General features: G+C 40.5%; 1 protein-coding gene across 1 annotated transcript in view; it reads right to left on the reverse strand.

Annotated features, from left to right (window-relative positions):
- Positions 1 to 15,881, reverse strand: part of RYR2 (ryanodine receptor 2) — an 849,571-nt gene that overhangs the window by 300,078 nt on the left and 533,612 nt on the right. Inside the window, exons 28-29 of the mRNA XM_081569302.1 lie at positions 2,377 to 2,585; positions 137 to 311 (exon numbers count right to left, since the gene is read on the reverse strand). Coding sequence (XP_081425428.1) covers positions 137 to 311; positions 2,377 to 2,585 — 384 coding nt within the window. The remainder of the gene's footprint in view (positions 1 to 136; positions 312 to 2,376; positions 2,586 to 15,881) is intronic.

The following is a 15,881-nucleotide window of genomic DNA, read 5'->3' on the forward strand; positions in this document are numbered from 1 at the left end:
TGGGCACCACTGTGGTTTATAGCTGCAACTCATTTGCTCGCTCACCCTCAAAATGAGATGGTTGATAAAGAGGCATCAGAACAAAGAGTTTCCCTATATCCCAACCTGAAAACAACACAAGATGCAATACACTTACCATCACCAGCATCAAAGTCCTTGAAAGCCAGTTCTGAACCTGAATCATCAAGAAGGATTTCGCCATTCAGTGTGAACATCATGGTGTGTTCTGTCATGTCAACCATACACCCCACAACATCACCAGCTTGCCAAGAGCGCCCATAGTGCTCATTGCCCTGGTGCCACCGCTGGGCCTGGAAGACAGAAGAGTCATTGTCACAGAAAAAAGCCAGAATGGCACCCGTCCACGCTACTGGCACGATTCATGGTAGCCCTTGTATTAATGTAGTGGGAGGAAGAAATGTAGTCAGCCCATCCGTCTACAGCAACTCACTAAGTGATGTGGAGGTACCCAGGGATTCTGAACCCTTGACATTAACATCGCATGTTATTTCATGTTGAGAAAAACTAAAATGCTACTTCATGATTTAAGTGTCTATTATTTTAAAAAGTCAAACCCTATATCCTTTCTGTTAAAAGAAAAACTGTGTCTTTAGAAATTTATTTTTCTCACTACAATGAACAGTTCCCAGGATATGAGGTGTTTTTCTCCACTCCCCCAAATACAGAGAATTATGAACAGAGAATCAGCTGGGAACTGATCATTGAAAACGACATTCTAATTTTCATCGCTTTCAAAATAAAATTCCATTTCTTGAAACCAGTGGCACTCACATTTTAGCAAAATAGAAAACTAGAAGCATTTCAGTATATACTAAAATGAGAAAAGGTTTGAATCAAACTTAAAAATAGTCTTAAGATATTTACTGAATTAATAAGCCAAAAATTGTATATATATGTCAACACTGCTTTATACATAACACAGGTGAAATCTCATAAATACATTTGAAACATAGTCTGGATAAATGTGACTTTTGAATCTGTAAGTATATTCTAATGATTTACAGATACAAATTTATAGTATTTTATCAGATAAATCTTTTTATTTTCCCCTAATGTATCATCTTCATTGTAAATTGATATATAACAGAATATACTCACCAAGGCAAAATGATGATTCTTCTGCAGAATGTAATCAAAATACTGTATTTTTTATAAATTTATTTAACTAAATTAGGTACCAAAAGGTGTTAAATTTTTCTATCTGCAATAGAAAATAGGACTCAAAAAATGTAACATTTCAGAACAAAGTGGGTCAGTTTCCCTAGAAGACACAATACTGATTTCTAGTCCAAAAATGCTTTCCTAGACACACACCTGGCTACCCAAATGTCAAATATGTTCACAATTGCTGATTTATTTTAATTTTCTTTTCTTTAATTAGCAAAAAAGCTCCCTCCAAAGGAACACAAATTTACTGAAGAAAATTAGCAAATTAAAATAAGATAAAAGAATAAACTATCAATAACTTTATCAACCAAAACTGACTGTTACTATTCTATTGTGGTTATGTCCATATATACATATTTTGAATTTTAAAATATTTTATACAGAAAAAGTAAACATTCAATATTTACATAATGTACAAATAAACAATGTACCAAAAAGAAGAAACCGATCAGCTTTCATCAAACTGAAAAAATTAAAATTACTCATACTGTTGAAAATGGAAAGTTTTGGTGATTATAAACAACAAACAGAATTACTATGGCTATTAAATATTTATATATATCATTAATTATTGCTTGAGGATAAATTCCTTCTATGGAATTGCTATGTCAAATGGATGTATTTTGCATTAACATATAGAGTTTTAATGCTTTTGATAGATGAGGATGATTCATCTTTTTATATGATAGACAATATTTTACTTCTTAGATTTTGAATAGTCTTGAATATTCACAGGGTGAGGGAAAATGTTTTGAGACTACAAAGGCAGAAGTTTTCCTAGAAACTATTTTCTGAGTTTGGGTTCAGGAAAGCACAATGTTAATATTATGTGTGTGTGCACTCCATTGTGTTCGACACTTTGTAACCCCAAGGACTGTAGTCTTCCAGGATCCTCTGTCCATGGGATTTCCCAGCCAAGAATACAGGAGTGGGTCCCCATTTCCTCTTCCAGGGGATCTTCCTGACCCAGGGATCGAACCCACATCTCCTGCACTGGCAGGCAGATTCTTTACCACAGAGCCACCTGGGAAGCTGGAGTATCAAAAGGGAAACCAGTGGAAATGCAGTAAGGCAGTGTGGAGCTCACAGCATGTGGATGCTTAGTGCACAGTAGCCTACAAAAGCAGGGGCCTACAAAAGCAGGGGCCTACAAACTCCAGTGTCTGGGGCCCAGCAAAGCACACTCACCTTGAAGCCATCAAAAGCAAAGGCACGTTCATCTGAGCCAAGCTCCTGATCAGGTTGACACCCTGGCCTGCTCCAGCCAACTCGCATGTCTCCAGCAGTGACCGCCTCGAATTCAAAATACCACCTTCCAGCCTTCACAGCATATGTTTTCTCAGCACGGAAGATTCGGAACCTCTCTCCTGTGCCACTGCACACTTCAGCTCTGGCAGCTGTGAATGTAAACGGGTTCTGGTGATCATTGGATGGGAAATGGAAAGAGGAGGGCAGATACCACATAACCTACAGGAACAATGCTAATGATACCTTCTCTTCTTATCTTGATTCACATGTAACAAAGTGTTTTCACATCAGATAGAACGAGCTGGGTCAAGTGCAAAGTATACAAAAGGCCTGCCTTTGGAAGCGCTGGTGGTTAAACTTCACTAACTCTGTAAGAGCAGATGATGTTAAGATTTTTTTTTCCTTTGGAAAGAAGTTTACCAGACACTTGGTGGTTTGGTAATGGAAACCAAAATGGTGGTGGAAAATGAGATGCACTTGAGGGCATGAATGGGAAGAAGACAATAAAAGGGGTGGACATGGTGGGAGAAGTGGAGAGTGGAAGGAATCAGGAGAGTAGCACTGACATATATATACACTACTGTGTGTAAAACTGATAGCTAATGGGAAGCTCCTGTATAGCACAGGGAGATCAGCTTGATGCTCTGCCATGACCTAGAGGGGTGGGATGGGGGTGTCACATGTAAACATATAGCTTATTGGCTTCATTGTTCAGCAAAACTAACACAACATTGCAAAACAATTATACTCCAACTTAAAAAAAAAAGAAAGAAATAGACATTTATGGGTTGGAGAAAAGAGGGAAGAATCAGCCAGGAAGTGAGGAGGAAACAGAGAAAACAACAAGAAAGAGATAAACATTCACAGAGAACAGTAACCATTGACAAATTTCACAGACAGGATGGCTAAGTGCCTTAAGTCTTCCTCTAACCTACATCTTCACTGCAATGTGCTATACATACCAATGCTGTGTTTAAGAGATTTGAGGAAACAACAAAAGGGTCAAGTCCGACATCAGGATCAGTGCTATGTGAAGGGAAAAAACATCTGTAGGAAAGGAGATGTTCATGAGGTGGATGTGCCAGTGAAAACTTCAGACCAGGGAACCTGGATAACTTTAAGAACGTCACCTCCTAGGAATTCACAGTGCATGGGGACATTGGTCCCCTGAACAGATATCAAAGGGTATGGTCAGCTCTGTGAAGATCAGGGTTAATTACGGAGGAGGAAATTTAAGTGACTTGACCTACATCTCACAACTAACAAATGGCAGAATCTGGGAGCTGCCAAGTGCTACAGACTGTGTTCTTTCCACTCTGCCTCCAGCAGCTGACACGGAATTAGTAGATACCAGCTACATATTAGTTCTCATCTGTTCTCAAGTTAGGAAAGACCTTATAACTAACAAAAGTTTAATAAGAACTTAACTATTGATATGGCTAAGTAAATAAAAACAGTCAAGATAAGCTCTAAAGGTTGCCAACTAACACACAGTTAGATCATCTTTAACAATTTAAGATTAGATTGAAGAAAAGAAAAATGGACTAAAGAGGTTCTAGCCCATAATAGGGGCTGGTTTATTGAAAGGATCAGTTATTGCTTTTTGATAATTATATGATGATTATAGGGCATATAGATGAACTATATTTGATAAACATTTAGAAAGCTGTATTAAGTTTCCGAATAAACAACATTTTGTTTTTTCCCCTCACCCACATACACACACATGTTCACACCTAACAGCCTAGTCTGCTCCAGGCAAATCTCCTGTGTCCAACAGTGAAGCCTCAAAAGTCACACAGTCGTATCATGCAAGACACTCAAATATTTTCCTGAAAAAGTAGATGCATTCAGGTCATTTGCTCAGTCATGTCCAACTCTTTGAGACCCCATGGACTGCAGCACGCCAGGCTTCCTTGTCCATCACCAACTCCCAGAGTTTGCTCAAACTCAGGTCCATCAAGTCGGTGATGCCATCCAACCAACTCATCTTCTGTCGTCCCCTTCTCCTCCTGCCTTCAATCTTTCCCAGAATCAGTTCATTTCAGTTGCTCAGTTGTATCTGACTCTCTGAGACCCCATGGAATGCAGCATGCCAGGTCTCCCTGTCCATCACCAAATCCTAGAGTTTACTCAAACTCATGTCCATTGAGTCGGTGATGCTACCCAACCGTCTCATCCTCTGTCGTCCCCTTCTCTCCCACCTTCAATCTTTCCCAGCATCAGGGTCTTTTCAAATGAGTCAGTTCTTTGCATCAGGTGGCCAAAGTATTGGAGTTTCAACTTCAACATCAGTCCTTCCAATGAATATTCAGGACTGATTTCCTTTATAATGGACTGGTTGGATCTCCTTGCAGTCCAAGGGACTCTCAAGAGTCTTCTCCAAAACCACCATTCAAAAGCATCAATTCTTCAGCACTCAGCTTTCTTTATAGTCCAACTCTCACATGCATACATGACCACTGGAGAAACCATAGCTTTGAGTTTAAAAATGAGACATTTATACTACCCTATACAGCAGACAGTATGTACAACATTCTCTGAAGAGAAAAGGTTTGCTTTTGATACATTCAAGTTAGGAGTGGAAAGGGACTTGAATGAGAAAAACCTTCACCTTTACTTTCTCGGTGAAGGGTACAAATTTCTCACATCTATTATTTAAAAATTGAATGACTTTTGAAAGATTGAATAGTAAACTGCTTTTCAAGGACAAGAAAATTTACTACTAAGAAGATAATTCTAAATGTCATGGCACTAAAAGAAAAACAGGAAATGACACATTTCCAGAGTCAGTGTCCCCCCAAAACAGAACACCGACCCCCTGTCTCTTTAAGTCATGTTTGTAATCTTCCTGAAATGCATCACAGGGGTATAGAATATGATCAAGGTACTACAGGAACCTTGGGAGATTACGTGTCAGGAACATAAAATGCCCTCACATATTTATCCTTATTTTTAGTGATGCTGACATTTGTAAATACAATCATACTTATTACATTCTCATGTGGACTAACAGATTAAATTCCCAATTTCCTAAGTATGGAATATTCCTTTTTTTAGAAATCGAAATTACTGAAAAATTCATGGGTCCTTTTTCCTGTTTTAAGTTTCCAGGATAACAGACTCCACAAAATGCAAAGTGTGCTCAAAGAGCCAAATAAATTTTAATATTAGTTTAAGTCAAAATACATTGGGAAATCTGATATAGAAATATAACCACTATATAATTTCCTTAAAATCCTACTACAAATTTCTCTTGATATTAAGATTCATCATTAATCTTCTCTACTAATAAATGTAATAAAAATAGGGGGAGTATAAAGAAAATATGGGTCAATAAGAAGCAATGATGAAGAATTTGTTTGTCCTGGCATTTTTCTCCTTGACCTCAAGCTGCTGCACTACTCTTTTTCTTATTGAAGTATAGTTGATGTACAACACTGTATATATGTACAATAGTGATTCACAATTTTAAAGGTTATACTTCATTTATAATTATAAAAAATGGGCTATATCTCCTGTGTTGTACAATATATCCTTGTACCTTATTTTACACATACTAGTTTGTACCTCTTAATCACCTACCCCTACACCTTGCTCCTCCCTCTTTCTGTCTCTCCACTAGTAACTACTACTTTGTTCTCTACTTCTGTGAGTATATTTCTTTTTTTAAAATATATTCACTACTTTGTTTTATTTTTTCAGATTCCACACATTTGTTGTAGTTCAGTTGCTAAATTATGTTCGACTCTCTGTGACCCCATGGACTGTAGTACGCCAGGCTCCTCTGTCCTCTGTATCTCCGGAGTTTGCTCAGAATCGTGTCTATTGAGTTTGTAATGCCATCTAAGCATTTCATGCTCTGCTGCCCCTTTGTCCTTTTGCCTTCAATCTCTCCCAGCATCAGAGTCTTTTCCAATGACCAGACTGTTCACATCAGGTGGCCAAAGTATTGGAACTTCAGCTTAGCAACATTCCTTCCAATGAACATTCAGGGCTGATTTCCTTTAGGATTGGGTGACTGGATCTCCTTGCACTCCAAGGGACTCTCAAGAGTCTTCTCCGGCAACACAGTTCAAAAACATCAATTCTTTGGCACTTATCTTTCTTTATGGTCCAACTCTCACATTCGTACATGACTACTGGAAAAATCATAGCTTTGACTTTCTGAAATTCTGTTGGCAAAGTGACATCTCCGCTTTTTAATATGTTGTACAGGTTTGTCACAGACATCCAAGAAGCAAGTGTCTTTTAATTTCATGGCTGTAGTCATTATCCACAGAGATTCTGCAGCCCAACAAAATAAAATCTGTCACTGCTTCCAATTTTCCCCCTTCTATTTGCCATAAAGTGATGGGACCAGGTGCCATTATCTTAGTTTTTTGAATGCTGAGTTTTACACAAGTTTTTCACTCTCCTATTTCACCGCAGAAGCGAGGCGGCTGCGACGGCTCGGCGCAGAAGCGTGGCCGAGAGGAGCTAGGCCGGGCCGGGGGCTGGGGGCCGGGAGCCGGGGGCGGCAACCGAGAGGGGCTAGACCGGGCCGGGGCCCGGGGGCTGGGGGCGGCGGCCGACAGGGGCTAGGCCGGGCCGGGGGGCCAGGAGCCAGGGGCTGCGGCCGAGAGGGGCTAGGCCGGGCCGGGGGCCAGGGGCGGCGGCCGACAGGGCCTAGGCCGGGCCGGGGGCTGGGGGCCGGGGGCGGCGGCCGACAGGGCTAGGCAGGGCCGGGGCCCGGGAGCTGGGGGCGGCGGCCTAAGGGGCTAGGCCGGGCCGCGGGCCGGGAGCTGGGGGCGGCGGCCGAGAGGGCCTAGGCCGGGCCGGGGGCCGGGGGCAGCGGCTGACAGGGCCTAGGCCGGGGCGGGGGCCAGGGGTGGCAGCTGAGAGGGGCTAGGCCAGGCCGGGGGCTGGGGCCGGCGGCGGCAGTGGCGGCGACAAGAGGAATTACCCAAGGCCCAAGGTAAGAGAAACCCAAGTAAGATGGTAAGTGTTGCGAGAGGGCATCAGAGGGCAGACACACTAAAACTAAAACTACAGAAAACTAGCTAATCTGATCACATGGACCACAGCCTTGTCTATCTCAATGAAACTAAGCCATGCCGTGTGGGGCCACCCAAAACGGATGGGTCATGGTGGAGAGGTCTGACAGATTGTGGTCCACTGGAGAAGGGCATGGCAAACCACTTCAGTATTCTTGCCTTGAGAACCCCATGAACAGTATGAAAAAGCAAAAGGACAGGACACTGAAAGATGAACTCCCCAGGTCAGTAGGTGCCCAATATGCTAATGGAGATCAGTGGAGAGATAACTCCAGAAAGAATGATGGGATGGAGCCAAAGCAAAAACGATACCCAACTGTGGATGTGACTGGTGATAGACGCAAAGTCCGATGCTGTAAAGAGCAATATTGCATAGGAACCTGGAATGTTAGGTCCATGAATCAAGGCAAACTGGAAGTGGTCAAACAGGAGATGGCAAGAGTGAACGTTGACATTCTAGGAATCAGTGAACTAAGATGGACTGGAACGGGTGAATTTAACTCAGATGACCATTATATCTACTACTGTGGGCAAGAATCCCTTAGAAGAAATGGAGTAGCCATCATGGTCAACAAAAGAGTCCAAAATGCAGTACTTGGATGCAATCTCAAAAATGACAGAATGATCTCTGTTCGTTTCCAAGGCAAACCATTCAATATCATGGTAATCCAAGTCTATGCCCCGACCAGTAACGCCGAAGAAGCTGAAGTTGAATGGTTCTATGAAGACCTACAAGACCTTCTAGAATTAACACCCAAAAAAGATGTCCTTTTCATTACAGGGGACTGGAATGCAAAAGTAGGAAGTCAAGAAACACCTGGCGTAACAGGCAAGTCTGGCCTTGGAGTACAGAATGAAGCAGGGCAAAAGCTAATAGAGTTTTGCCACGAGAACGCACTGGTAATAGCTAACACCCTATTCCAACAACACAAGAGAAGACTCTACACGTGGACGTGGACATCACCAGATGGTCAACACCGGAATCAGGTTGATTATATTCTTTGCAGCCAAAGATGGAGAAGCTCTATACAGTCAGCAAAAACAAGACCAGGAGCAGACTGTGGCTCAGATCATGAACTGCTTATTGCCAAATTCAGACTTAAATTGAAGAAAGTAGGGAAAACCACTAGACCATTCAGGTATGACCTAGATCAAATCCCTTATGAGTATACAGTGGAAGTGACAAATAGATTTAAGGGACTAGACTTGATGGACAGAGTGCCTGATGAACTATGGACAGAGGTTCGTGACATTGTACAGGAGACAGGGATCTAGAAAATCCCCATGGAAAAGAAATGCAAAAAAGCAAAATGGCTGTCTGAGGAGGCCTTACAGATAGCTGGGAAGAGAAGAGAAGCGAAAAGCAAAGGAGAAAAGGAAAGATATTCTCATCTGAATGCAGAGTTCCAAAGAATAGCAAGGAGAGATAAGAAAGCCTTCCTCAGCGATCAGTGCAAAGAAATAGAGGAAAACAACAGATTGGGAAAGACTAGAGATCTCTTCAAGAAAATTAGAGATACCAAAGGAACATTTCATGCAAAGATAGGCTCGATTAAGGACAGAAATGGTATGGACCTAACAGAAGCAGAAGATATTAAGAAGAGGTGGCAAGAATACACAGAAGAACTGTACAAAAAAGATCTTCACAACCCAGATAATCACGATGGTGTGATCACTCACCTAGAGCCAGACATCCTGGAATGTGAAGTCAAGTGGGCCTTAGAAAGCATCACTACGAACAAAGCTAGTGGAGGTGATGGAATTCCAGTTGAGCTATTTCAAATCCTCAAAGGTGATGCTGTGAACGTGCTGCACTCGATACGCCAGCAAATTTGGAAAACTCAGCAGTGGCCACAGGACTGGAAAAGGTCAGTTTTTGTTCCAATCCCAAAGAAAGGCAATGCCAAAGAATGCTCAAACTACTGCACAATTGCACTCATCTCACATGCTAGTAAAGTAATGCTCAAAATTCTCCAAGCCAGGCTTCAGCAATACGTGAACCGTGAACTTCCAGATGTTCAAACTGGTTTTAGAAAAGGCAGAGGAACCAGAGATCAAATTGCCAATATCCGCTGGATCATCGAAAAAGCAAGAGAGTTCCAGAAAAACATCTATTTCTGCTTTATTGACTATGCCAAAGCCTTTGACTGTGTGGATCACAATAAACTGTGGAAAATTCTGAAAGAGATGGGAATACCAGACCATCTGACCTGTCTCTTGAGAAACCTGTATGCAGGTCAGGAAGCAACAGTTAGAACTGGACATGGAACAACAGACTGGCTCCAAACAGGAAAAGGAGTACGTCAAGGCTGTATATTGTCACCCTGCTTATTTAACTTATATGCAGAGTACATCATGAGAAACGCTGGGCTGGAAGAAACACAAGCTGGAATCAAGATTGCCGGGAGAAATATCAATAACCTCAGATATGCGGATGACACCACCCTTATGGCAGAAAGTGAAGAAGAACTAAAGAGCCTCTTGATGAAGGTGAAGGAGGAGAGTGAAAAAGTTGGCTTAAAGCTCAACGTTCAGAAAACTAAGATCATGGCATCTGTTCCCATCACTCCATGGGAAATAGATGGGGAAACAGTGGAAACAGTGTCAGACTTTACTTTTTTGGGCTCCAGAATCACTGCTGATGGTGACTGCAGCCATGAAATTAAAAGACGCTTACTCCTTGGAAGGAAGGTTATGGCCAACCTAGATAGCATGTTTAAAAGCAGAGACATTACTTTGCCAACAAAAGTCCGTCTAGTCAAGGCTATGGTTTTTCCAGTGGTCATGTATGGATGTGAGAGTTGGATGGTGAAGAAAGCTGAGCGCCGCAGAATTGATGCTTTTGAACTGTGGTGTTGGAGAAGACTCTTGAGAGTCCCTTGGACTGCAAGGAGATCCAATCAATCCATCCTAAAAGAGATCAATCCTGGGTGTTCATTGGAAGGTCTGATGTTGAAGCTGAAGCTCCAATACTTTGGCCACCTCATGCGAAGGGTTGACTCATTGGAAAAGACCCTAATGCTGGGTAGGATTGGGGGCGGGAGGAGAAGGGGACGCCAGAGATTGAGATGGTTGGATGGCATCACCGACTCGATGAACATGGGTTTGGGTAGACTCCGGGAGTTGGTGATGGACAGAGAGGCCTGGCGTGCTGCAATTCATGGGGTCGCAGAGAGTCGGACACGACTGAGCGACTGAACTGAACTGAACTGATTCCACCCTCATCAAGAGGCTCTTTAGTTCTTCTTCTCTTTCTGCCATTAAAGTGGTATCATCATAACTGAGGCTGTTGCCATTTCTCCTAGCAATCTTGATTCCAGCTTGTGATTCATCCAGCCTGGCATTTTGCATGATGTACTCTGCATAGAAGTTAAATAAGCAGTGTGACAATTTACACCCTTGTTGTACTCCTTTCCCAATTTGGAACCAGTCTGTTGTTTCATGTCCAGTTCTAACTGTTGCTTCTTGACCCACAGACAAGTTTCTCAGGAAACAGGTAAGGTAGTCTGTTACTCTCATCTCTTTAAGAATTTTCCACAATTCATTGTGATCCACACATATGTGATACCACAGAGTATATGTCTTTCTGACTTACTTCACTTAGCATAATGCCCTTCAAGTGAATCCATGTTGCTGTAAATGGCAAAATTTTCTTCTTTTTATGAGTAATATACCATTGTATATCTATACCGTATCTTCATTACCCATTTCTGTGTTGATGGACACTCAGTGTTAGCTGCTCAGCCATGTCAGACTTTTTGTGCCCCCACGGACTGTAGCCCACCAGGCTCTTCTGTCCATGGAATTCTCTACCAAGAATACTGGAGTGGATAGCCAATCCCTTCTCCAGGGGATCTTCCCAACCCAGGGATTGAACCTGGGTCTACTGCACTGCAGGCAGATTCTTTACCGCCTGAGTCAACAGGGACACTTAAGTTGCTTCCACACTGCAGGCAGATTCTTTACCAGCTGAGCCACAAGGGAAGCCCCTAAGTTGCTTCCATATCTGGGCTACTGTAAATAATGCTGTTATGACCATTGGGGTGCTTGTTATCTTTTTGAATTAGTACTTATTATTCTTTCAGATATATATACAAGGCATGGAATCTCTGGGTCATAATTTCTGCACTGTTATTATGCTCATTGATGGCATTCAACTGAACTTGAAGTGAACATGCTGTTCATAGATATCATCATGCAAAGGACTTGCACGCTTCATGGATTTTCCTCCAAATGTCCACATGGCTCAGTTTATATTCTAATTTTCTTACTTAGTTTAGAGTAGCTTGCAATCATGATTTAAAGAAGACACAGACCAGTATTCTGTTTCTTCATAAAATTACTAAGTGGAAATCTGACTCCTCAGACATTAAAAAAAAAAAAAAAAATAACCAGGCAATCTGCAACAAATTTCTGTTGCATATCCTATAAACATTAAGCAGGTGAACACAAAAGTAGGCCCTATAAGTACCTGCTGAAATGAATCTAAGAACAAAGACTCTCTTGAGCCCTGGACACAGGGGCACTGGCAAATAGCTAACCAGCAGCATCACTGTCAAAATACAGAGCTTTTCTCCAAACATGCAATTGTTATTCTTTGCTTGAATTTAAACATCCTATATTCATATATTTCTAGCTCATGTAAGTATGTTACATAAATTATTTTTATACAGTTATAAGTGCAATAGTAATTGAAATTTTAAAAAATCAACAGCAGATAAATTCCCATCACACTCTATCAAGGCTACTCAAAGAAAAAATTCAGGATTTAGGCCTTTCAAAAGCACTTTAAGATTAAGGGCAAGGTCTGATAATATATTGTGTTCCTAGTACCCCAGAGATCCTACCGCTGAGAAGGCAAACACCAGTGACCATTCAAATAGGACCTACAATAGCTAAACTCACTAAGAGACACTTACCACTAGAGGGCAGTCAAGATCTAACCACAGATTAAAAGTATACATTATTTATAATAAACTGGAAGGCAGGCTAGTCTCTGAAAATTTTACACTTATGCAGAATCCTTTAAAATCTACTAACTAATTTTAAAAAATCATTGATATTAATCAGTCATTATTTTAACCTCCTGGTATAGTCTCTAAGTAAGCAATTCAAATCTTGATAAAACCTTGTAATGAATAAGCATAAATGACTTTTCCAAATTTCTTAAAATATTATTTAGGACAATTCTCCAAAGATAGTATAATTTCAACACTGAGCTCATATTCATCCTGGACTACATAAATCAGCATTCTGCTGACTAATAGAAAATAAATTATAACCCTGATGAATTACATAAGATCCAGTATTCTGGTCATTTGATGCAAACAGTTGACTCATTGAAAAAGTCCCTGGTGCTGAGAAAAACTGAGGGCAGAAGGAGAAGAGGGTGTCAGAGAATGAGATGGGTGGATGGCATCACCGATGCAACGGACATAATAAACTTGGGCAAACTTTGGGAGATGGTGAGGGACAGGGAGGCCTGGCATGCTACAGTCCCTGGGGTCGCAAAGAGTTGAACACGGCTAGGCGACTGAACAACAACAGATTCAATTTTAACAAAAATATTATGCCCTAAGGTAAGGTACACACTCTATATTCAAAATGGATAACCAACAAAGGACCTACTGATAGCACATGGAACTCTACTCAATGTTATGTGGCAGCCTGGATGGGAGGGACTTTGAAGAATTGATACATGTATGAATATGTATGGCTAAGTCCCTTTGCTGAGCACCAGAAACTACCACAACATTGTTAACTGGCTATAACCCAACACAAAATAAAAACTTTAAAGTTAAAAAAAAATTTTATGCTGTTAATTTTTCTGATGTCAGCAAAACAGTATAGCCAATTACAAACTAAAGTTTTAAATCTTATCTTAATGATCAGACATTTTGCTTCCTTCCATAACCCATCTCACATCCATCTTTTCATTTGCATTTTTCACCATCCTTATTCTGAAGATCACAGTTTTCAAAAAGCCTTGCAACTGGTCTCTCTACCCAAGCACTCTCCCCCTCCAAGCTGTTCCTTCCCACTGCTGTCATAGTTGTATTGCTGTTGAACACTCTAACCACAAATCAAACTTTTGCTTTAAAACTTTCTGAGGCTAGAACTTCTCACACAAATTCACTGTATTTCTTAGCTGGGGTTTTCAAAATATTCCATATTTTAGCCTAATCTTTCTATTTCCAACTATTGCTGTTTTCTACCCACTTACACTCTGTATCTTAGCCTAACTTGACAATCAATTTTCCCTCATCTCTTTCTATATTCAATTACATCAGGTACACTTCCCCTCTGGCAAGAATGCTCTTTCTACCACCAATCCCTACTTAGTATTTTGATCTCTCTAACAGCGAACTCAGACACCATTCCTCTAATTGGAAAATCAATCTTTCTTATGTATGGTCCATAGATTTCAGTGGCAACATATGATAAATAGAATAAACTCTACAGAACAAGTTAAGAACATTCATTAAACAAGTAACAATAACTGTAACAACAATTACAACAAACATAATAACAAATCCTGGAGGAAGGGAGAATCCAGAGCTGCCTCATTTTATTGTTTAAAATGTTCAATTTTCAACAAAAATAGTGAGACATGCAAATAAGAAAGTATGTTTTATATATGGGGGGGGCAGTCAATCGAAACTGTCACTGAGGAATCCCAGATACTGGACTTCCAGACAAAACTGTTAAACTAGCTATTTCAAATGTATTCAAAGAATTAAAAGAAACCTTGTCTAAAGAACAGACGGGAAGTATGAGAAAAATGTCTTAACAAATAGAGATTGAAATCACTTTAAAAATAGAAATTCTGGAGTTAAAATATAATGACTAAAATTAAAAATTCTCTACAGGTGCTAAACAACAGGTTTGAGCTGGAAGAAGAAAGAATCAATTAATCTGAATAAAGATCCACTGAGATTATTAAGTATGTAAAGCAGGAAAAAATAAAAGAAGAAGAAGAAAAATAAGCAGAGTCTTACAGACCTGCCAGATTCAGCAAGCCTAACAATGTACACAAAATGAAAATCTCAGGAGAGGTGAGAAAGAGAGAAAGAGGCAAAAAGAATACTTAAAGAAATACTGACAGAACATTTTCCAAATTGATGAATAAAATTAATTTATAGATACAAGAAGCTCAACGAAATCCAAGTAAGATAAACTCAGAGAAACATACAATGCACATCATAGTCAAACTATTGAAAGACAAAGAGAGAATCTTGGAAGCACCAAGAAAGAAGGAGCACATCAGATACAAAGATCTTTCATAAGAGTAACAGTTGATGTCTCATTTGAAAACATGGAGATCAGAAGGCAATGGCATGAATATACACAGTGCTGAAGGGAAAGTCAACTAGAATTCTATATTGAGTAAATCTTTATTGTTCTCTGCAAGGCTTCTAACATACAGCATCACTCTTTCACCTTTCCCTCTTAGCAAATAACCTCACTTAATATTTCAACAGAAAATTCTAACTAAACAGTAACAATTCCCCCAGCTTTGTCTTGATTTTCCATAACATAGTTTACTGCATTTTTTAAATCCTTACTGCCTCCCCATCAAGCTTAGTGGTGCATGTGTTCTTCTTATGTAAGGTCAAACTTTTTATCTGTGTTGTAAATTTCATTTCCCCACCCCTAATCATCCTCAGATCATGCATCATCAAGTTCCTCTCCTTTATTTTTCAACCTCTCCTTTCCTCTGGTTCTTTTTCTTAGAACCAGAAACCATTTCTTAAAAATGTCCAAATTTCCCCTATTTAATAATTAAAAAGGAAAAATGGAATCCTCTCTTTCTCTCTAGCAATAGTCTCAGCTACACACGCGCGCGCACACACACACACACACACACACACACACATGAATTGAGTTTTGATTTCTGTGTATAGTTGTCTCAAACTCAAACTGAAATTCAACGTGTTTAAAACCAAACTCAGAATCTCCCCAATTGCCCATCTCTGACTGTTTCAAAACCATTCCACACACCTCCTTCATCTTTCTACTGATTCTATTTCCAAATGTCAAACGAGTCTGTCCTATTCTCTCTATGCACAGTACTGGTTAAGTTCAGGCCTTTGACACTCCTCATCAACACCAAACTGCTGTCCTCACCTTTCAGTTTGTTCACATTCAGCCCATTCTCCAAAGACAAATGGAATGATTCTTCCAGCAGAAAAACCTTCTGTTTCAGTCTCTGCCTTCTCTCCTTCATTTCCTTCTACTTCTCAAACTCCACTTGACATTCAGCCATGCAAAGTCAGCTGAAAACTCCCAGGTGCAGTCTTTCCTTGACTGCCAAGCCTTCACACACTATTCCCTCTGTCTGAACAAATGAATCTGACTGATTCCTACTGATTCTTCTAAGTAGATGGTTTTAAAACACATCTCCAAATA

This window comes from Giraffa tippelskirchi, chromosome 2 (genome assembly GCF_054371585.1).
Source record: "Giraffa tippelskirchi isolate mGirTip1 chromosome 2, T2T-mGirTip1v1.2.pri, whole genome shotgun sequence".
Taxonomy (NCBI): domain Eukaryota; kingdom Metazoa; phylum Chordata; class Mammalia; order Artiodactyla; family Giraffidae; genus Giraffa; species Giraffa tippelskirchi.